Genomic DNA, 22,802 nt, shown 5'->3' with positions numbered 1-22,802 from the left:
ACCACAACAAGCTTCAAAGAGATCTCACTCACAGCTGTCCTGTGCCTTCTCTCTCAGGTGTTATTCGCTGTCGCGATGTCTAGTCTAACCCTGTCTGTCTCTCTCTGTCTCTACTTTCTAGTCTGCTGGCTTGTTTCCTGGGTTCTTTCTGCCGAAGTTCAGTTCACTTTCCGGTCGTTGGGTACGCTGCTCTTATTTAGTCTCATGGTTAGGTGTGCATTTTCTATGTGTATGGTGTCACTGCGCTCGGTTTCGGGTCTTGCTGTTGTTCGGTGCTTGCGCTGCTTTTTAGTTTATTCTTAATGTCTAGGTATTCTCTCGCTCTTGCTCGGTTTCGTGTTGTCTTCTAGACCCTTCCTATGTTTTCTTCTCTGTGATTCATTTGTCGGGTCTTCTACATCGCCTTAGACTTTATTACGGTCTGCCTTCGTCTGCCGGGGAAGACTGTGATTCTTACGGTTATCGATAGGTTCTCTAAGGCGGCACATTTTCATTCCCTCGCTAAGCTTCCTTCCGCTAAGGAGACGGCACAAATCATCATTGAGAATGTGTTCAGAATTCATGGCCTCCCGTTAGACGCCGTTTCAGACAGGGTCCGCAATTCACGTCACAGTTTTGGAGGGAGTTTTGTCGTTTGATTGGTGCTTCCGTCAGTTCTCTTCCTCGGGTTTCATCCCCAGTCTAACGGTCAAGCAGAAAGGGCAATCAGTCGATTGGTCGCATATTACGCAGCCTTTCGTTTCGAAACCTTGCGTCTTGGCAGAACAGCCCCTGGGCTGAGTACGCTCACAACTCGCTTCCTTCGTCTGCTACCGGGCTATCTCCGTTTCAGAGTAGTCTTGGGTACCAGCCTCCTCTGTTCTCGTCCCAGCTCGCCGAGTCCAGCGTTCCCTCCGCTCAGGCTTTTGTCCAACGTTGTGAGCGCACCTGGAGGAGGGTCAGGTCTGCACTTTGCCGTTACAGGGCGCAGACTGTGAGAGCCGCCAATAAACGTAGGATTAAGAGTCCTAGGTATTGTCGCGGTAGAGAGTGTGGCTTTCCACTCGTAACCTTCCCTTACGACAGCTTCTCGCAAGTTGACTCCGCGGTTCATTGGTCCGTTCCGTGTCTCTCAGGTCGTCAATTCCTGTCGCTGTGCGACTGCTTCTTCGCGACATCTTCGTCGCGTCACCCTGTCTTCCATGTCTCCTGTGTCAAGCCTTTTCTTCGCGCCCCGTTCGTCTTCCCTCCCCCCCCCCGTCCTTGTCGAGGGCGCACCTATTTACAAGGTACGGAAGATCATGGACATGCGTTCTCGGGGACGTGGTCACCAGTACTTAGTGGATTGGGAGGGTTACGGTCCTGAGGAGAGGAGTTGGGTTCCATCTCGGGACGTGCTGGACCGTTCGTTGATTGATGATTTCCTTCGTTGCCGCCAGGGTTCCTCCTCGAGTGCGCCAGGAGGCGCTCGGTGAGTGGGGGGTACTGTCATGTTTTGTCTTTGATCATCATGTCTTGTCCCTGTGCTTCCCTCTGTCGGTCTTATTAGGTTCTTTCCCTCTTTCTCTCTTCTCTCTCCTCCTCCCTCTCTCCTCTCCCCGCTCTCTCTCTCTATCGTTCCGTTCCTGCTCCCAGCTGTTTCTCATTCTCCTAACGACCTCATTTACTCTTTCACACCTGTCCCCTATTTTGCCCTCTGATTAGAGTCCCTATTTCTCCCTCTGTTTTCCGCTTCTGTCCTTGTCGGATTCTTGTTTGATGTTTGCTGTCCTGTGTCCTTGTTCCGCCCTGTCGTGTTTTGTCCTTCTTCAGATGCTGCGTGTGAGCAGGTGTCTATGTCAGCTACGGCCTGTGCCTTCCTGAAGCGACCTGCAGTCTGTGGTCGCGTCTCCAGTCGTTCCTCTCTACTGACGAGAGGATTTCAGTTTCTGTTTTGGATTACCTTTGATATATCCAGGAGAATCATTGTTTGTTTGATACTGGAATAAAGACTCTGTTTCTATTACGTCGCTTTTGGGTCCTCATTCACCAGCATAACATTGTGGGAATAGAACCTGGTGTTTGAGAAATGTAGAGGTGCCACAAGTACCGAGCACAAACAGAGAGTGAAAGAAACTGGCTTTCAAGTCTGACTATGGTTTCCTCAGATAATGTAAACATTCTCTGGGAAGTGGCCTTTCTATGTAGTGGTATACATTTCCCTTTGATTGTGCTCAACGTTTTAGGATTCTTATGCCTTTTTCAATTGAGCCTGGATTAAACATCACAACCTACAGGTTGGGTCAGTGTGTGTGAGTAGTGGTCTGCCCAAGTGTTTTTTTTCCTTAAGCAGCACATGTCTGTACTAAGTGTCTTTCCTCAAGTGTTTCCTTAAGCAGCACATGTCTGTACTAAGTGTCTTTCCTCAAGTGTTTTCTTAAGCAGCACATGTCTGTACTAAGTGTCTTTCCTCAAGTGTTTTCTTAAGCAGCACATGTCTGCATTAAGTGAGAAGTCCCAAGTAGAGACTGCTATGCTCTGGAGGATTACCACCCCGGTAGACAGCTATATTTCAACATGACACCAGTAAGGAGAGTGGGAGAGCCAGATGTGATGTTGTTCCCAGGCCTGTTAATGAGGATGGCACAAACATGTGGGCTCCACGGTGACACCTCTTTCTCACTTCCACGTGACATGATGTGAAAGCAGATCTTGCAGGCGGGTGTCTTCACTGAGCCCCGTTCCCCTCTCAGTAGGAGAACCAGCCACTTCCCACACAGAGCAAAAGGTGACCGGCTCCTAATCCAGCTCCTACTGTGTAAATGTGATCACACATSACCTGATGTTCCCCACAAGAGGCCTGCATGCCCACGTTGTGCACCTGAATAACAGCCTGACGTGGGAGGAGATAACCCACAATATATAACGTAGGCGCAACACTTAAAGGCATGTTTGTGACACCCAACACCAAACTGAGTTAGCTACCTACACATCTCTTTTCCAGGAGTTTGTGTCTCTCCAACAGGTCTTCTGCTGTTCTAGAGTTATCTCTTGTACTTTTTTTAATTAGGCAGCCAACGTTCTCCACACATTCAACAGGAGGAGCCAACACTGGCATGACTCAGTGTAAATCCTCATTTGGCTCTGTGCCGACAGACAAGAGACCAAATTCAATAATTTGTTACTAATTAACCAGTGTCTGACAAGACTGCCTCCAACAACTCTGGTGTATATGGAATAAATATTGAATTAGTCATTTAGAAATTAGGAGTGTAACTATAATACCAGTCAATTACATATCCTTAACAAATACTGTATACAGAAAGAAATGTGAAGAAACCACACACACAAATTATAATATACAGCATGTCTCTCCAACTCTCCCCAGCCATTGAAACCATTATCTCCCCAAACCCTTGAGAGCCCTGTGCATCCTTCTTCTGCCATCTTTCCACGTCTCTGCTGCTGCCTCTCCTCTGCCCCTCCCTACCCCTGCCCATCCTGCTGCTGTCCCTCCCTGACTCTGCTAATCCTGCTGTGCCACTGCGCCAGGATGGGTGTCCTCTCCTCTGCACCCGCCGCCACGAATGGAACAAGACCTGCTCTCTACTGCACTTGGAACCATCTCGCTTTGTGCCCATTCCAACAACAGCAGCAGAAACGGCAGCAGTAAATCTAAGCAGACCAGCCTCATCTCAAACACTGATTCTGCCTCCAAGCAACTTCATCTGAGATTTCCCCAGGGCCTCCTCATGCATTGCCAATGTCTGTGTAAAGCAATCTGTTTGCTCTAATTTCCTCCAATCTGTTTGCTCTAATTTCCTCCTAGTAAAGTGGAAATCTAAGGACTTAATGGAAGTGTTGGCAGTGGGCATGAGAATTGCAGGTGGACCTTAGTAATTTTCACGCATTAATTAAATTGTTTTTTTGTTGCAGTTTCGTATTATCTGGCAAAAGTCTTAGATTACATGGAGGAAATGTATGACATCAAGTGGCTGACTTGGTGTTAGATTCTATCTGCGCAGCGGTTGTTTTGGTGGTGTCAAATCCACAAGCAGCTCCTTGCCTTACCTTATTTCAGACACTGCCATTGGATGCAGCAAAACCACACCCGACTTTATATCCGACAAATCCCATGCAGCCGTGTAAGAAGTTCATGCAGTCGCATTACAATTTCAGACACTCGAACGTGTGATGTTATGTTGTCTACACCTCGATTAGACTGATTGCCTATCCCCATCCAAATTAACATGACAACATGCACACTTTCTATCGCAGTTTTGAACTAATGCGGTAGGATAATAGGAAGGGAGTGCTTTTTAACACACAAGAACAGCCACTCACCGATTTGCGGACTCATACCGCAGTTAAACCTTCAACACRGCCCAAACAACGTGAGTTATCACTGGATTGGATTGAAATCGAGGCCTTATCATTGTAATAATTGTTCAACTCTGTCATTCATTTTCCAACTCATGCTTCAGTGAGTAGTTGAAAGAATCCTCAMAATTCTATTCTATTTCAGCATTCCACGATTTCCATTATCTCCTCATAGCTGGGAATTAGATTAAGTAGAACCACTGGCTCGGTACATTATGAGACATCTACCGAATGGAATGTAAAAAGTTAAATTTCCCATTGATAGACATACAGAGAGCAGCCCCACAGATAGAGATCAGGATGGGAGGCTGGGCAGAGAGGCTGTTAGTCCCCACAGATAGAGATCAGGATGGGAGGCTGGGCAGAGAGGCTGTTAGTCCCCACAGATAGAGATCAGGATGAGAGGCTGGGCAGAGAGGCATGGTGCTGACTAACCTGTCATAATCCTGACAGATCTCCCCCACTGCTATCAAAGCCTTCAGATACTCGTTGGGCTGGTACGGGTTGATGTAGTGTAGGGAGCAGCTGTTCCGTGGGTCTCCGTTGGAGGCTGTGAAGTCAATGGCCACCTAGAGCAATGACAGATTCATAGAAGACTGTAAACAAACCAAACACCATAAACACTAGACCTAGAGTCTACCTGTCAATGAAGGTTGTGTTGAAGCAGGTTATTCTGTGCTCTGTTAAACTGGTGTTTCTATAGAGGACGATTATGACAAATCAACTGACTTCCATTGTGTAAGTGTCTGGAGCCTGCGTCTTTGAGTGACTTGACTTTTCAACCCCGGAGCAGCCTCAGTCTTAAATACTGTAATATCATAGCAATCATGTCATCAAGCATGAGTGCTTACGCAAATGAATCTGTATAATATATGGTGAAAACATAAATATCTAAAATATGTAAATGAACATTGCTGAAGCCGTCTGTTAAATTTCAATTTTTTATGTCCAGTCATTGCGCAGATGTTCTCAGAGCAATTTATACGACCAACATATGTGCAGGATGCGTTGAGGGCATGTAAGAAGGAGCAGCAAAGGACATAGATATTTCACTTCTTTGACATCAGCAGTGCTAAAGATAGGAGCACAGGGAAAACTGCAGAGCTTCTCAACAAGGGAAACGATCATACAAATATTCTGCAGGTATTCTTTTAATCATTAGTGCATTATCAAAGCATTATATAGTGTTCTTAATCTGTGGAAAGTGATACCTAAGGCTGTCTATGCAACAATGAAGCAGTGCTCCTAACATAGCAGTTCCCCTAAATTAATATTCATTATTGCCTCAGTTATCATTCTAAGGAGCTAGTCTTCAGTGAGAAAAGCATCCAGACACACCGGAAAATGCCAGTCAGCAAGGTAATGTTTCATTAGTTAAAAATTGCAGAATGTAATGTTTCACACTTAGAGAATGTAGCATTTAATCAAAACACTGGCCTTGATGACAGCACTTAGCCTGGAAATGGAACACTGGTTTAAATTTCACAGGCAGGTTAGAATACTAGGCCTATTGTCTATTCCAACACCTTAACAGGCAAGCAACCATTAGGCAAGCAACCATTAATATGTATAGAATGTGTAGGCAGTCAGTGGATCGTACACCTTTGAAGGTTAGCATAGCATTGTACCATGCTGCTAAGTGATGATAATATGCTAGTGCACGCATTGGCTACTCAACTTACTGTAAAGTGGATTTGGCATCCTCCCATGATGTAGTCCAGGAAGGAATACACTCTGTGAAGCTGCAGAACAGAGAAGAAGCTTTTAAACTGAACCCCAGAGGGTGGGGAGTTCGGACTTGGAGTACTCAATATTTTTAGATTAATTCCAGTTTTAACCAATGGCTGTTCAATTTACAAAATAACAAGTGTGTGTAACAGTATAGCTTCTGTCTCTCTCCTCACCCCAACCTGGGCTCGAACCAGGGTCACCCACGAAGTATCGTTACCCATCGCGCCACAAAAGCCGCGGCCCTTGCAGAGCAAGGGGAACAACTACTTCAAGGCCTCAGAGCGAGTGACGTCACCGTTTGAAACGCTATTAGCGCACACCACCGCTAATTAGCTAGCCATTTCACATCGGTTACATATGTATTTTAAAACTATTATTCAACCACATCTCAGTAGCTATGCACTGTTTAGAAAACTAGTATTATGTAGTAAACATGAACATGGAGAATGGTGATGATTTAGTCTGAAGGCAGCAGCACTGTGATGTGCAGTGTGTTCTCTCCATGCCAGTTAGAGATCACACACCCAGTGGGTCGGCAGAGGATTCAAACTGAGACACAACAGCAATCACATGAGCTGGGCGTAGTAAACTAATTAATCKAAATGAAATAATCAAAATGATAGTCCTGAGACACACCAACAGCTATACCAATTTAAAAAAAATCWTTTTTAAAAGACCTGCGAACTAAAAACATAGGGGGAAAGCACGGTGACAGCCACCCACAGATGTAGTCATTTACAGAAATGGTAGCGGGGGTGGACAGTAAACTGAGGATGATCGCATTTCTAAAATGAGCAATATTCATTAATTAGCACTATGTGTACATGTTGTGAGAGACGTACAACCGAATAGCACAGAGATGGGGATGATTCTCGATGTATTTGATAGTGGAGAGTTGCTGAGCAGGAGCTGTAACGGTTGGCTCTAACCTTGAGATCACTGAGGATGACCACCCCAGAGTTTTTGTAGTTCTTTTTCTTCAGTTTGTACTTGGGATTCATGCAATCCCATGTGACCTTTAACACAAGAGGTAGACAATAGATACAGAAACATAGTAATGAGTTATGACTTCTGCGGTATGACTTGCAGAACATAGAACCGCAGCGTGACATTTCTTTCATCCATTTCTGTCACAAGTGGGACATCAGTGACACACATCAAACATTCAACAGTGACTGACAGCACTCTCTCTCCGTTCGACTGACCTTGCTTCCACCGCCAATTTTCTGCATTTCTCTGAAGGTGGCATAAAACTCTCCGATGAAGTCATGTTTTCCCCTGGAGTCGTAATCCCAGACTAGGCACTGTGACACAACAAGACAGTAACAGACAGAACCCTCTAATATTAACTGTTCATTCACCAGTAAGTTACTTCAGTCACCAGTTCCATTCATTCATTCATTCATTCATCAATCAATACCACAGCAGCAATGTTAAACCATCACACTATGACTTCCTGTGTTTCTTACCTTGAGCTTCCTGTCCTCATCACAGCTACACAGAGAGATGAGAGACACTTTAAAGGGCTCCCACACGGGGTTCAGGTTGTTTTTGATTACCTGCAAGAGCACATTAGACATGAGTAACTTTCACCACACATGGAGAAGGAGAGGTAGATACAGAGAGGAGGAATGAATGTGTCTATTACCTCAGTTCTGTGAACGAGCTGTTCCGTTCCGTCATCGTTGATTCGATATATTTCCAAAAAAGGGTCTGACTTACTGAAGAGATCCTGCCAAATATACAAACCAATCAAACATACACTAATTCTAGTTGAGCCATTAATGTACAGTCATTTATCTCAAACAATCAAATAACAAACAAGTCCTTGAAATCACACACACACAGACGTCAACATGTTAGCTTGGTCCTCCTGGTGCTAAATTTGACACAGCTTATCCCCTGCCTGTGCATGTGGTGTATTGTTCACTGCTGTGACAAATCAAATCAGGAAAAGGTCTTGAAAGAGTCATTTGACATTGAGTCTCAAGGTAAGGCTGAGAGCAACTACAGCTTGTTTGGGTCAATTGATTGTTCAGGGCTCAACAGACAGTATTTCTGTACATTGTGTTGTGTATGTGTATGAGAGTGTTAGAGAAAGGAATGGAGGGAGAAAGAAAGAGTGTGTGAGAGAGTGAGCGGGGTGCACAAAACAAGATATTTAATGTCCCCATTTCTCGCTGCATTAGCCTGATACAGCTCCACAGGGACAGCCAGGGAGGAAAGAAGGAGGTAGCCCCCCCCCCCCATCTCGTTGTCACGGCAACCCCTTGCCAGTGGCGTCACTGTGGACTGACGTGCATTACAAGTGCATTTGTCTGTCAACATGTAATCCCTGTCCAGCAATAACAGCTCTCACCACTTATATAATCAGCACCCTTCATTAATTTACCTATACCTTTGACCAGCACGGTCTACTGAGTTCCATAAAGTTACAAGTTCCATAGTGTCCTCCAGCAGTTTGTTCAGTACCTTGGATAGTGTTTCAGGCAGCATTACAGTATTAGAAATAAATGGGGGATATTTCATTGCCTGATCCATGTTGCTCATACTGTGGTTGTCACAGCAAGTCATCTACAAATTATAGATTTTCAAGTACTTTTAAAAACAAAAGGTTAAACATTCAAGACATTTAAATGCAAACCTTTGAAAAGATACTTTGTCAGAGCCGTCACCCATTGTGCTGGTAAATCAACTACAATATTAAAGTGCCTCATCACAGCTGATCACCATTGTGAAGCAGGCAGTATTTATAGCCTGTGTGGTATAGATCATGTGCATAGTCTATTAGAGTACTATTTCTCAGTGTAATGGGATCCTCAAAGTCATTTGAACAGAGAGATTCCATACAAAGATAGTAGCCTGGCAATTAATCTGCCTGAGCATGTGACCATCCCCCCCACGTCTCCCTCTCTCTCTGTTCCCACCCCCCCTCTCTCCCACTTTCCATCTCCTGCTCTCTGGCTCTCTTTCTGGTTCCAAGTAGAACTGTTTGGGGTTCCATGTAGAACCTTTTACACACAGGGTTCTACATGAAACCAAAAATGGTTCCACTAGGAACCAAAAAGTGCTTTTACCTGGAACCCAAAAAGGGTTCTCCTATGGGGACAGCCGAATAAACTTTTTGGAACCCTTTATCTAAGAGTGTATAGTTAAAGTAGTTTGCTGACAGGGTTGGGCAACTGAAATGTAATTATGTCAATAAGCAAAAGAAAGAGAACGTTTTAAAGCACACCATACCACCATTGATGAGTTTCTCTGCCTCCAATYTACACTGAAGATTCGATTAGCTATATTGCTTGTGTCTAAATCACAAACAGTGCAATTTGAAATCTGTTTTTATTTCCACATGGAATTGCTCATCATAACCCTTTTTCTATTGGATTAGGTCCAATCAGCCAATCAAAAGGATTGTAAATTGCTAACTCTAATAAATGCATTAAAGGAGCCTGGGCTCTGCTCTGATGAATACACACCAAGCAGACCTTTACCTCCACTCCCTGTTAACTTTCTCCAACACTGCTTGAGTCAGAGGCCAATTGCACCCTTTGCTTGGTAGCATTCTGAGAGCATAGAGAGGCAGGAAGAAGATTTCTGTTATAATCATTGATGTCAGAGAGTTATTCCAGTCTTGTTGACTGAGATATGAACCTTCTGCCTTGAGCCTTGTGTGGGTGTGCCAGCTCTACTGTAGGTGCCTCAGTGCTCCAGCTCCCAAAATCTGTTGCCAAATATCTTTCGTAACCCTCCTAAATGCTCTACCGACAACAAACTCCCTCTTTCTGAGCTCACCATGCATTTTACATAGCTTTTCTCTGTCAAGCCATTTATTGAAGAACTACTGCTGTCTGTGCTGTCTTTGCACAGAGATCCCCATGTTCGATTGATTTCTTCATCTTGTGTTAGGGCGCAGGAATTTAGAGTTGAAAAGGACAGGTCGATCATGTCCTTTGGATATTGCAAGGCAGCCTTTCAGAGCCAGGATACTTGAAATGCATAAATTCATGAATGGCAGACAAAAATGGAATGGTAGAAAAAGAGAGAGAGAAAAAAGTATTTTGCAGATAATCACTAAGAGTATGTTTTTGCTTGAGGCACAGAAAGTGAGAGGGCGGAAGACCCTGAGAGATATGCAGAGAAAAGGAGGAAGACCCTGAGAGATATGCTGAGTAAAGGAGGAAGAGAAGGAGAAAGGCAGAGATATTAGTTGAGAGACAAGGAGAGAGAGAGAGGATAAGTGTGGAGGTGTTCGGGTAAGGCTTGTTGCTGCTGTAGGAAGAACAGACACCTGCAGAGCTTCAGGGCCAGTGGTCCATTGTGGGATGCTTTGTGTGGAGGGGCTATTTGCAAACAGAGAACCACACGGTAACACCCTTTACACACACACCAACACAAAAACACACACACACACACACTGAACTAAGCAAACCTCTCACTGATCTCACCCTCATCTTCCTTTGGCTATCTGTCAAGTGTCCATGACACACCATTCTCACAATGCTCSTCTCAACGGGGAACCAGCATTTACAGAAAGCCAAGTTCAAATCAGACTTAATAGAACAAATGCTGAAATGCATGTTGTATGCCTTTATGTCATCCAGTAAATACAGTGTAAAGCATATGGATCTAAATAAATGTTGCGTTTATAAGTGTAGAAAATCCATATCATCATCGTTGTATAAATCTTTCTTGTCTGGTTAATGACTGATAATGTTAAAAAGAGATCTTGAAATCACATTCACAGGAGAGAGGTTCAACAGCCAGCAATAAGCACAAATTCACCCATGAACTATATTGATATTTCCATCAAGAGAAGGCCCCTAATCCCTTACCTTATCATCCAGTTTCTTGGCACAGAAGAACAGTTCAACATATCCATTGTTGCCAGAAATTTCTTCAGCGTGTACCTGAAAAAAGGGTTTTAGTAAGTCACATTTTTGCCCAATGAGAATATTTTATTTTCCGCAGACAGCCTGTCGTATAACATGTGGACATGACCTTGAAGCCAATCAAAATATGTCACAAAATGTTGAGGAGTGTTATTACTTTTAAACTTCAACAGAAAGCTCCTTCAAGCCGAGAAACAGATATGGTTCCATTACAGTAATGCAGAGCTGGCCAAATGGAGCTGGGTCCAAATTTAGTCCACAAGACCGTTTAGTTGGCCTCCAAAAGGATTATTACATACAGGCTAATAAGTTTTGCTAGCGAGAGCGAGAGCGAGAGAGAATAAAATCAATGTGTGCAGTTAAAATTGGCAATAAAGACACAGATATACTTCCTCAGGGCCATGGGGTGAGACAGGGATGCATCTTGAGCCCCACCCTATTCAACATATACACTCAGTGAACAAAACATTAGGATCGCCTTCCTAATATTGAGTTGCACCCCACTTTGACTCCAATGCTTCCACCGTCGTGTCAAGTTGMCTGAACCATTCTTGATTCACACAGGAATCTGTTGAGTGTGAAAATCCCCGCAGRGTTGCAGTTCTTGACACACTCAAATCGGTGCACCTGGCACTTACTACCATATCCCTTTCAAAGGTACTTACATATTTTGTCTTTCCCATTTACCCTATGTATGGCACACACAGTTGATGTCTTAATTGTCTCAGGCTTAAAAATCCTTCTTTAGCCTGTCTCCTGCCCTTCATCTTCACTGATTGGAGAAGATTTAAGAAGTGACATCAATAAGCGATCATAGCTTCACATGGATTCACCTGGTCAGTCTATGCCATGGAAATGTTTTGTACAATCTGTGTACAGTATATCAATGAATTGGCGAGGGCAGTGGAACAGTCTGCAGCATCCGGCCTCACCCTTCTGGACTCAGCAATCAAATGTCTACTGTTTGCAGATGATCTGGTGCTTCTGTCCCCAACCAAGCAGGGCCTACAGCAGCACCTAGATCTTCTGCACAGATTCTGTGAGACTTGGGCCCAATGAATCTCAGTAAAGAGAAAAATAATGGTGTTCCAAAAAAGCTCCTGTTACCAGGACAACAAATACAAACTATATCTAGACACCGTTGCTCTAGAGCATATTTATTGTATCTCATATCATGGCGCCATTGTCCTGGTGAGTATTGTGTAGGCATAATGTGTATTGGATTGTGGCCCGGCTATGAACGTTCTAGTTAGAAGACCATTGTAATGTGATGCTTGCCAGTAGGAGCCACAGTAACTGCATACAACAGTACCTTAATCACTACCATTTGACCAACTTTTCTCCACATCCCATGTCCCCATATGCACAATGGACATCTGAGAGATGTGTTACAAACACTGGGAAGGGATTTTTCACACAAAACACAACAGTTGTCTGTTGTTCTGCCACCTTCCAGATTAGCCTGCAGGCACATTACAGGCAGACACCATGCCATTGGGATCCATCTCACAGACAGACCTGACAAAGCCCAGGCCCATTATCATATCAGGAAAAGCCATTTTCAGAAACACCATGACACAGGTTAGCACTAATTCACTAGAATGCATTAAGCCCACACTGCTACAGGACTGTGCTTAAACAAACCCATTATATCCCCCATAACCGCCTCACAGCAAGCTGCCACCATGTGATCGCATCCAATCAATGGTCATAATGGCAACACTAGCCGAAGGGAAAGATCCTCAAATGCCATCTTTACTTTGGCCATTTCCATCACAAGCAAGTCATTCTCAGCCCTTCTCTCCAAGGGCAATTTATGTGTAGTTTGTTAGGGTAAAATCAATAAAGATAGGTATCAATAAGGCAAAAGGTCTGTTATTGACATGCTCAAATTCACTCCTTGGGAAAAAKCCCTTCCCTTTTCTCCTCTCATCTCTGCAGTAGAAGAAGGCACAGAGATCAGAGACTCTGCACCTCTGACTTAACAGGAGCAGTGAGGAACACTGACTCTTCCTCCCACTCCACTAAAGGTCAGATTTGCAGGCTTGTTAAACACAATTTCTCTGTGTTGTTCCCTTTTGTATGACAATGTAATGTTGGCCTGGCAGATGGTGTTGAGACCATCCAACAGAAACAACACTCTGGGCTTTAACGTCCCCCTCTCTTTGTCATGACAGATATTGTATATGAGTCATGATTCTTTGTACAGAGAAGCATCCTTACATCACAGGATTCACATCAGCTACTTTGCTTTAATTGCATGAATTTATTTAACAAGTCAATGCATTTGATTTTGCGTGCCACTGTTACTGCAATAGTGAGCTGGGAGTGAGATCAATAGGAAGATGAATAGGTGAAACCTACCGTGATGGTGGATTTCCCGGCGTACTTCGCATACTTTAGGAATAAAGGCTTCACCATCTTCTTCTGGGCTACAATCTGTGGAACACAGGAAAACTATGAATGACTGGTGACTAGTGAAGCAGTGAGAAGTATTACCGGACAATTAGAACGAAAGCAGTTTGAGAGCAGTATGACAAGGACTGGTGACCTCTAACCTTTACCCTCTGACCTCTGTTGGTGAGCAGCAACTCGGCACAGCGTTCCATTCAGTTTATGTGTGGTGAGCGATTTGATTAGACATAACAAATGGTACATTGGATAACTGAGTGGAAGGGTCAGACATTCAGTACAGGACCTGGCCGAGTGTACACTCCACTCCACCCAGGAAGTCGTCATCGCGGGTGCCAATACTGTGGGTGCCATGGATGTCGTAGACCTCGAACCGCAGCTTCTGCGCTTCCTCAAAGTAGTAGTCCAGGGTGAAGACCTTGGCAAAGACCGGGTGCAGGTTGCTCTTGATCACCTCTGTCCTGTCAAGCTGAATCGACAAGAGGGGAGAAAAAGGCACAGAATTAGAATGTGGACACGGTGTTGGATATTACTGGAGAAACTTGGACCTCCAACTCAACTCTCTAATGAGAGCTTCCTACCAATTAAACATAAAAAGTGCAGTTTTATATGCAATGTACATTGTATCAGTTAATTTGCAATGCTAATTAATGTATGGGACATGGTGATGCATTCATGGGCACATGGGAATGTAGGAACAACAGCCAAAAACCCATCTGCACCCGGATCACTGCTACAGCCACTGTTGGCGTTCTTGTTTGTTTTCCTGTTGATTAGATCAAAATGTAAATCTTGTGAAGCTCTTGTTCAGACAGTGACAGCAGAGAGGATTTTAGTGGACTGAGGGCTGAGAGCTCAGCAGACACACAGCTCATCCATTGCCATGCTTGGACATTCATACACCTGTTTATCTAATACACCTGGTTCATGCCTGAACTCTCCACATTGCCACCTGCTTTCAGTGGAGCACAGAGGCTGCATTTACACAGGCAGCCCAATTATGATCTTTGCCAATAATTGGGCAAACTATCAGAATTTGGCTGCCTATGTAAACCCAGCCAGAGTGTACCCATCTAGCACCCAGTATCCAATTATGTCCAGTACCAGAAATTATTACTAATAATTTAACTCCAAGCTAGGTATTCTGAAGGGAGCCAACTCATCCCCTAAAGATGCTATCAGTAAATTAAAGTGACCTAAAGCAGTGTTTGAACCATGGTTTAAGTGTTTCATGGTTTAAGTGAATCAATGGATTTCAAACTGGAGCTATTGAAAAAGCATATAAAAAATGATTCAAGCCTAAGGCAACTGTCAATCTAAATCTGGTAAGGAAACGTAAAATTCCATAAATGTTTTACTCTTGTTTCTCATCTCTTTTAATTTGAGGAAAAAGTTGTGATAGTAAAACAGAAGATAGTCAGAAAGTCGTCAAACACAGGTAATTAAATATGAAAGGAAATTTTACATAATCTCCGTAGTTTGACCTAAAACAAAAAATACCAGAGAGATTGCCATCAATCTCAAACCAGGCCTAGCCATCAATCTCACTAACAACCTTATCGTAGCAAAGCCAAATCCCACCCGTCCATAGAGCACAAATCAAGAATGAAGCTCCCTGATCAGCAGCTCTGTCAAAGCTCTCTAAAGTCAGTCAACATGGGCCCCACACACCAAARGCCATGAACATACATGGAACACTATAGTACACACATGCATGTCCACGTTAACATTCAGCAGTTAACCCTACTGCTTTACCTCATGCTGTTGGCCTTGAGCTGACGAGAACACAGACACCCACACACAGAATGGTTGATGAGAAGCAACAGAGAAAGCATGCACCTATTCTCACTGACAATCACTGTGGAATAAAGAGTCTAGTCTGCCAGTCCTAATTAGAGACAACTCAAGAGTGTTGAAGACAATGTTATTAAGTATACTGATACAGATGACCTGAGGAATGGGGGATTGTCTTGTTATTCATTATTGACCTTGCAAACAGTAAAGAGTGATTCATTTCTCAGGAGATAACAGCTAAGACATGTTGTTTTAATTAGACTCTAGCCCTCCTCCTCTCGCTGTTTCTCTCATTCTCTGTCTTTTTTTCTCTCGATCTCTTTCTGTGCTATCTGGTTGGACATACTTGTGAACACAAGTTTGTTTCCGTGTGTGATGAACGCTACCCAGAGCCACAGAGGAAGGGCTGTGCCTGTGTGATGCCTACCCCTGTGATGCCCATTCATCTGGGGTGGCAGGGAGAGTCTACAGAGAGGTGACTGTCTGACGTATGGAGGGATCTCTGAGGTCCCAGGGAGTCAGCTCCCTCTCTCCTCCCTCTCTCCTGCTTGCCAGCAGCACACCACCCTGCATCCCACTGCTGGCTTGCCGCTGAAGCTAAATAGGGTCGGTCTTGAATGGGAGACCAGATGCTGCTGGAAGTGAGGTTGGAGGGCCAGTAGGGGCACTCTGGCCAAAGGAGCTCCCAATAGAGTACCACGGTATGAGTCATAAAATCTAGTGGTCAAACAAGGAAATGGTTCCAATTGTTTGTTTTTTCCCATAGGGGATTTTAGAAACACTTAAAATAAGGGCTGTGAGGTGCCTCCCGGGTGGCGCAGTGGTCTAAGGCACTGCATCGCAGTGCTAGCTGTGCCACCAGAGACTCTGGTTTCGAGTCCAGGCTCTGTCGCAGCCGACCGGGAGGTCCATAGGGCGACGCACAATTGGCCCAGCGTCGTCCAGGTTAGGGAGGGTTTGGCAGGTAGGGATATCCTTGTCTCATCGCGCACTAGCGACTCCTGTGGCGGGCCGGGCACAYTGCGCGCTGACCTGTGTTGGTGGCACTGTATTGTCCTCAAAGTGAGCAAAGAAGTTGTTTAGTTTGTCTGGGAGCAAGACATCATGGTCCGCGACAGGGCTGGTTTTCTTTTTGTAGTCCGTGATTGACTGTAGACCCTGCCACATACCTCTCGTGTCTGAGCCGTTGAATTGCGACTCTACTTTGTCTCTATACTGACGCTTAGTTTGTTTGATTGCCTTGCGGAGGGAATAGCTACACTTCGTATTCGGTCATGTTTCCGGTCGCCTTGCCCTGATTAAAAGCAGTGGTTCGCACTTTCAGTTTTGCGCGAATGCTGCCATCAATCCACGGTTTCTGGTTGGGGAAGGTTTTATTAGACGCTGTGGGTACAACATCACCGATGCACTTGCTAATAAACTCGCTCGCCGAATCAGCGTATTCATCAATGTTATTGTCCGACGCTATGAGGAACATATCTCAGTCCACGTGATCGAAGCAATCGTGAAGCATGGAATCCAATTGGTCGGACCAGCGTTGAACAGACCTGAGCACAGGCGTTTCCTGTTTAAGTTTCGGTCTATAGGCTGGGCGCAACAAAATTGAATCGTGGTCAGATTTTCCGAAAGGAGGGCGGGGGAGGGCTTTGTATGCCTCACGGAAGTTAGAATAACAATGATCCAGGGTTTTGCCAGCCCGGGTCGCGCATTCGATATGCTGATAAAATTTAGGGAGCCTTGTTTTCAGATTAGCCTTGTTAAAATCCCCAGCTACAATAAATGCAGCCTCAGGATATGTGGTTTCCAGTTAACATAGAGTCCAATGAAGTTATTTCATGGCCGTCGAGGTGTCTGCTTGGGGGGGATATACACGACTGTGATTATGATCTAAGAMAATTCTCTTGGTAGATAATGCGGTCGGCATTTGATTGTAAGGAATTCTAGGTCAGGTGAACAGAAGGACTTGAGTTCCTGTATGTTGTTATGATCACACCGAGTCTCGTTAATCATAAGGCATACACCCCCACCCCTCTTCTTACCAGAGAGACATTTGTTTCTGTCGGCGAGATGCGTGAAGAAACCAGGTGGCTGTACCGACTGATAACGTATCCCGAGTGAGCCATGTTTCCGTGAAACAAAGAACGTTACAATCTCTGATGTCTCTCTGGAAGGCAACCCTTGCTCGGATTTCGTCTACCTTGTTGTCAAGAGACTGGACATTGACGAGTAGTATGCTCGGGAGCGCTGCGCGATGTGCCCGTCTATGGAGCCTGACCAGAAGACCGCTCTGTCTGCACCTTCTGCGGCGCCGTTGTTTTGGGTCGCTGGCTGTGATCAGAGCCATTGTCCTGGGTGGTGGACCAAACAGAGGATCCGCTTCAGGAAAGTCGTATTCCTGGTCGTAATGTTGGTGAGTTGACGTTGCTCTTATATCCAACTGTTTGACACCCTCACTGTAGGGCTCTATGCCCCAGAGCAGTGAAGGGGACATTGCCCTACGTAGGGTCTTTCAGATGGGATTTTAAACGGGTGTCCTGACTCTGTGGGCATAAGAAAATCCATGGCACTTATCGTAAGAGTAGGGGTGTAATGCCGCGTTCAAAACGACTGGGAACTTTGGAAAAAATAAAATAAAATAGCTCAAACTGGGAAAAATSTTTTTGAAAGGTCAGCCAACACGGAATTCCAAGTCGGAAACTCCGGTATCTTTCTAGAGCTACGACTTTCCGACCTTAAGATAACTGATGTCATGATTTGATGTTTTTTTACACAGAGAAAAGAGGAATCTAAGTAATTTTCATACAGGGAAAGTTGTATCAGTGATAAACATTAGAATGCAAAACCGCTACAGGTGGGGGGGATTCAGAGAGGGAAAATGTGAGTCGATTTCGTGATACCTAACTTTTATAAAATATGTATAATCACATAGTCAACTAAAAAGGTTATGAGGGTTTGTCCTTGTGTCCATTGAAGCACCGCGTTATATTATACAGTGAAGTCTGCAGAAGCCTTCCTTTGTCGGCGACTTTTTCGTCTGCACACCCGACACGTGTGCACGATTGGCTGGGGAACGAAGGCTGGCTGGTGGCAGAATATTGTATATAAATGTGTTAATATGGGCAGAATATTGTATAAAATAAATAAATAAATGTGCCGCATTCGTTCAGCAGGAGAGCGAGAGAGAAGCAAGATGTGTCGATTTAGCTACTCGCTCTTTCTCAGCCTTTGGCATGATGAGCAAATGATTTGCATGACAATGTTGCATACCTGTTCAGATGGATTTGAGAGCAAAGGAGTGGGCCACCAAAGACTGAAATACAGAGCAGTACAACACATATCACAAGGGAGTGTTCATTCAAGAGCCTCTTCCACAGCCCAACTATCTTGACACAGCTCTCTGTTTTGCTGAATTCTATCTTTAGTAAAACCATGAAGTGGCGTCTACATCAACAAACATGCTTCAGCCACTGTATATCAACAGCACTGGTATGGTTAATATCAGTGGCATGTATTGATGGATGCCAAGTGTAACGGATGTGAAATGGCTAGCTATTAGCGGGTACGCGCTAATAGCGTTTCAATCAGTTACGTCACTTGCTCTGAAACCTAGAAATAGTGTTGCCCCTTGCTCTGCAAGGGCCGCGMCTTTTGTGGAGCGATGGGTAACGACGCTTCGTGGGTGTCAGTTGTTGATGTGTGCAGAGGGTCCCTGGTTCGCGCCCGGGTATGGGCGAGGGGACGGTTTAAAGTTATACTGTTACATTGATGCTGTTGACCCGGATCACTGGTTGCTGCGGAAAAGGAGGAGGTTGAAAYGGGGGTGAGTGTAACGGATGTGAAATGGCTAGCTAGTTAGCGGGTACGCGCTAATAGCGTTTCAATCAGTTACGTCACTTGCTCTGAAACCTAGAAGTAGTGTTGCCCCTTGCTCTGCAAGGGCCGCGACTTTTGTGGTGCGATGGGTAACGATGCTTCGTGGGTGACTGTTGTTGATGTGTGCAGAGGGTCCCTGGTTCGCGCCCGTGTCGGGGCGAGGGGACGGTTTAAAGTTATACTGTTACACAAGGGAAGCCAGGCTTTCTCAAAACATTTACCAAGAAAAAAAACATAAAATAATGTATCTTACGTGTCTGTGTTTTTATAAATGCCCTTCAGTTCGCAAGAGGCTGAATTTCTCACCTGACAAGACATCCGAGCGAGAGAAACAGCGCCCTTCTGTCTCTGTATGTGTAGGCCATCTATCTGATGCGGTCTGGTCATAAAGAGTACGATATTGCTGCTGCCCGTAGCATTGAATGCAAGGGAAGTTAGCAAGCATTTGGCCTCCCTTGATTAAAAAAAATTATAAAATAATTGTCAATCAGCATTGAACTCAACTGTGAATGGTCCTGGCGTACCAAAATAAAGTGTCAAGGGAAGCCAGTTTGGATTTGGCTTCAGTCCTATCATAGAGAAATACAGCATCTATTGAAACAACTTGAATTGTTGCATCTCATTTTGTTGMTGTCCTCTGGTGGCTAGCTAGCWAAAATTTTCCCTTTCCTAAATTAGCCATGGATGGAGATAGGGATTTGGACTTGTGGTTTTACTTAGTTCTCCGTCCTGGCCAATAATTATAAAGGCAATTCTGATCCAACCATAAACTACACTGTGACCCTGGACTGAGAGGATGGAAGTTCAATATGTAGCTACATGTAGAAGGCTAACATTGCCTATGAAAGGAAGTTGGGCTAGCGAGCAATTATTTTAGCCAGGTATCCTAGGACAACAAAGAAATAAGACTGTACTGTATGATAGTCATAGACCATTTTTGTCAGCATGAAAGGGAGGGTGGCATTGGTGTTTCTCTACAAGTAGGGTGAGTCAACATGTTATTTTATACTTTCACCAACACACAGACAAATAAATCAGAACCATGGACAATCACATCATATGTAACTTACATTGATTGGACAAAATAGTTTTTGGTATCTTTTAGTTGTCACTGTATTAGGAATAGTGGCGGCAGCTCCTGCGTTCTTTGCGACTTGCAGTATCTCTCTGTGGTTCAAAATTGTAGTCTGAAAATGTCAGAAACATGAACTTTCTTGACCATGCTGTAGGTCATGTAACTGTTTGTTACAGGCAATATGCTTTGTGGACTTCACCGGACAACGGCTGCTTTCTGGTTTTGTGATGAAACAAAGGTGTGGTTCAATTTATTCTGCCACTGTCTTCTTATTGTCTCAGCCTTTGGCCTATACATCACAGTCGCAAGGCATATGTACTAACAGGTTATAGAGCAAACAACGCAATTATCACAACACATAGGTTGTAATATGGCTTTTTTTTCCTGGCTTGGCTTCCCCAGTGATTTTACCCACACACCGCTTCTGGATAAGATACACTACATGACCAAAAGTATGTGGACACCTGCTTGTCGAACATCTCATTCCAAAATCATGGGCAMAAATTTGGAGTTGGTCCACCCTCTGCTGTTAGAACAGCCTCCACTCTTCTGGGAAGGCTGTTATAGATGTTGGAACATTGTTGCAGGGACTTGCTTCCATTCAGCCACAAAAGCATTAGTGAGGTCAGGCACTGATGTTAGGTGATCAGGCCTGGCTCGCTGTCGACGTTCCAATTCATCCCAAAGATGTTTGATAGGGTTGAGGTCAGGGCTCTGTGCAGGCTAGTCAAGTTCTTCCCCACTGATTTCGACAAACCATTTCTGTATGGCCCTCACTTTGTGCACGGGGGCCTTGTCATGCTGAAACAGGAAAGGGCCTTCCCCAAACTGTTGCCAKAAAGTTGGAAGAATGACATTCTAGATGATTCTATTGTATGCTGTAGCATTAAGATTTCCCTTCACTGGAACTAAAGGGCCTAGTCTGAACCATGGAAAACAGACCATTATTCCTCCTCCACCAAACTTTACAGTTGGCACTATGCATTCGGTCAGGTAGCTTTCTCCTGGCACCCGCCAAATCTAGATTTGTCTATCGGCCTGCCAGATGGTGAAGCGTGATTCATCACTCCAGAGAACACGTTTCCACTGCTCCAGAGTCCAATGGCGGCGAGCTTTACACCACTCCAGCCTACGCTTGGCATTGCACATGGTGAACTTAGGCTGCTCAGCCATGGAAACCCATTTCGTGACGCTCCCAACGATCAGTTCTTGTGCTGAAGTTACTTCCAGAGGAAGTTTGAAACTTGTTAGTGAGTGTGTCAACCGAGGACAGACGATCATTATGCTCTTCAGCACTCGGAGGTCCGTTGTTGGTCCTAGACGTTTCCACTTCACAATAACAGCACTTACAGTTGACCGGGGCAGCTCTAGCAGGGCAGAAATTTGACGAACTGACTTGTTGGAAAGGTGGCATCCTATGGCAGTGCCACGTTGAATGTCACTGAGCTCTTCAGAAGGCCATTGTACTGCCAATGTTAGTCTATGGATTTTATACCCCTGAAATAGCCAAATTCACTAATTTGAAGGGGTGTCCACATACTTTTGTATATATAGTGTAGCAGTGAGTAATGCTGCCTGGAAGATTCAGGCCAAAAAATAATGTAATTCAATGCACTGCATGGACTACATTGATGAACTACCACTTACATCCGTGACAATAAAACACAATATTGTCTTGTTCCTCTTGCTCAATTCGCAAATTAAGCGTCTTCCCAATCTCCTAAAGCTGATGGACAGATACCACAAAGTTTCTGAAGTGGTGTGTCTGTCTCCTGTGTGTGGTGTGTTGTGTGTGTGTGTGTGTGTGTGTGTGTGTGTGTGTGTGTGTGTGTGGTGTGTGTGTGTGTGTGTGTGTGGTTGTGTGTGTGTGTGTGTGTGTGTGTGTGTGTGTGTGTGTGTGTGTGTGTGTGTGTGTGTCTGTGACACACAGCTAATGAATAGCAAGCACACAGGGGATTAAAGTCATTTGAATGTAGTTACTGTAACAGTGTGTAACACAAAGAACTAAAGGCAGCCCTCAAAGAACAGCGAGCCAAAGCTGTTGTGAGAGTTATATATATTTTTTAGGTCAAAGGGTTAACAGACCATTGCAAACAGTAGATAGCAGGGATGCAGTATTTTTCTCTCACCCTCTCGCTCTTTCTCCACCCCTATTTCTCAATTCTTCTTGCAGACTGACATTCAGTATTGACTGGGCTTGACAGACTCACATTTCAGGATTCTTGTTTCATGGCATTTGTTTTGCTGTAACAAATTGCATTCTCCACTGACATGGATGATATGGTTATTCAGAGCATTAGGTTGTATCAATTATATCACCTCCTAATGCTCGAGCTGAATTCAGGGGAGTTATGTAAACTACTCAAATGCTCCGTTTGCAGAGAACCCAGGTTAATTTCCTCATGAAATGTTGTTTTATTGCATTACCACAGCGACAAATTGATTAGTGTGTGCTCAACACTATCAGCCAAGCTTCATTATTGCCAAAGCTTCGGAACACATTTCTCATTCATAACCATTAACTGGGCCTCAATAAATGCTTCCCATCTCAACACACTACGATTTGGCATTGTCACTTGTTAATCATTATCTGGCAATGCCTGGAGAAGAGGCCAATACATTGGGGCATAATTGCAACATGTACAAGAAATTAGGAACAACTTGCTAATATTGAGTTGCACCCCCTTTTG

General features: G+C 44.4%; 1 protein-coding gene across 1 annotated transcript in view; it reads right to left on the bottom strand.

Moving 5' to 3' along the window:
* The window catches only part of LOC111969366 (copine-7), a 43,210-nt gene that overhangs the window by 17,423 nt on the left and 2,985 nt on the right, over positions 1–22,802 (bottom strand). The window contains exons 2-10 of the mRNA XM_023995452.2: positions 13,657–13,839; positions 13,323–13,397; positions 10,902–10,976; positions 7,718–7,801; positions 7,539–7,628; positions 7,275–7,373; positions 6,999–7,085; positions 6,021–6,080; positions 4,774–4,907 (exon numbers count right to left, since the gene is read on the bottom strand). Of these exons, the coding sequence (XP_023851220.1) occupies positions 4,774–4,907; positions 6,021–6,080; positions 6,999–7,085; positions 7,275–7,373; positions 7,539–7,628; positions 7,718–7,801; positions 10,902–10,976; positions 13,323–13,397; positions 13,657–13,839 (887 nt within the window). The remainder of the gene's footprint in view (positions 1–4,773; positions 4,908–6,020; positions 6,081–6,998; positions 7,086–7,274; positions 7,374–7,538; positions 7,629–7,717; positions 7,802–10,901; positions 10,977–13,322; positions 13,398–13,656; positions 13,840–22,802) is intronic.

This window comes from Salvelinus sp. IW2-2015, linkage group LG10 (genome assembly GCF_002910315.2).
Source record: "Salvelinus sp. IW2-2015 linkage group LG10, ASM291031v2, whole genome shotgun sequence".
NCBI classification, from domain to species: Eukaryota; Metazoa; Chordata; class Actinopteri; order Salmoniformes; family Salmonidae; genus Salvelinus; species Salvelinus sp. IW2-2015.
The sequence above is the reverse complement of the archived record's forward strand: the minus strand, read 5'-3'. Positions and strand labels throughout refer to the sequence as shown.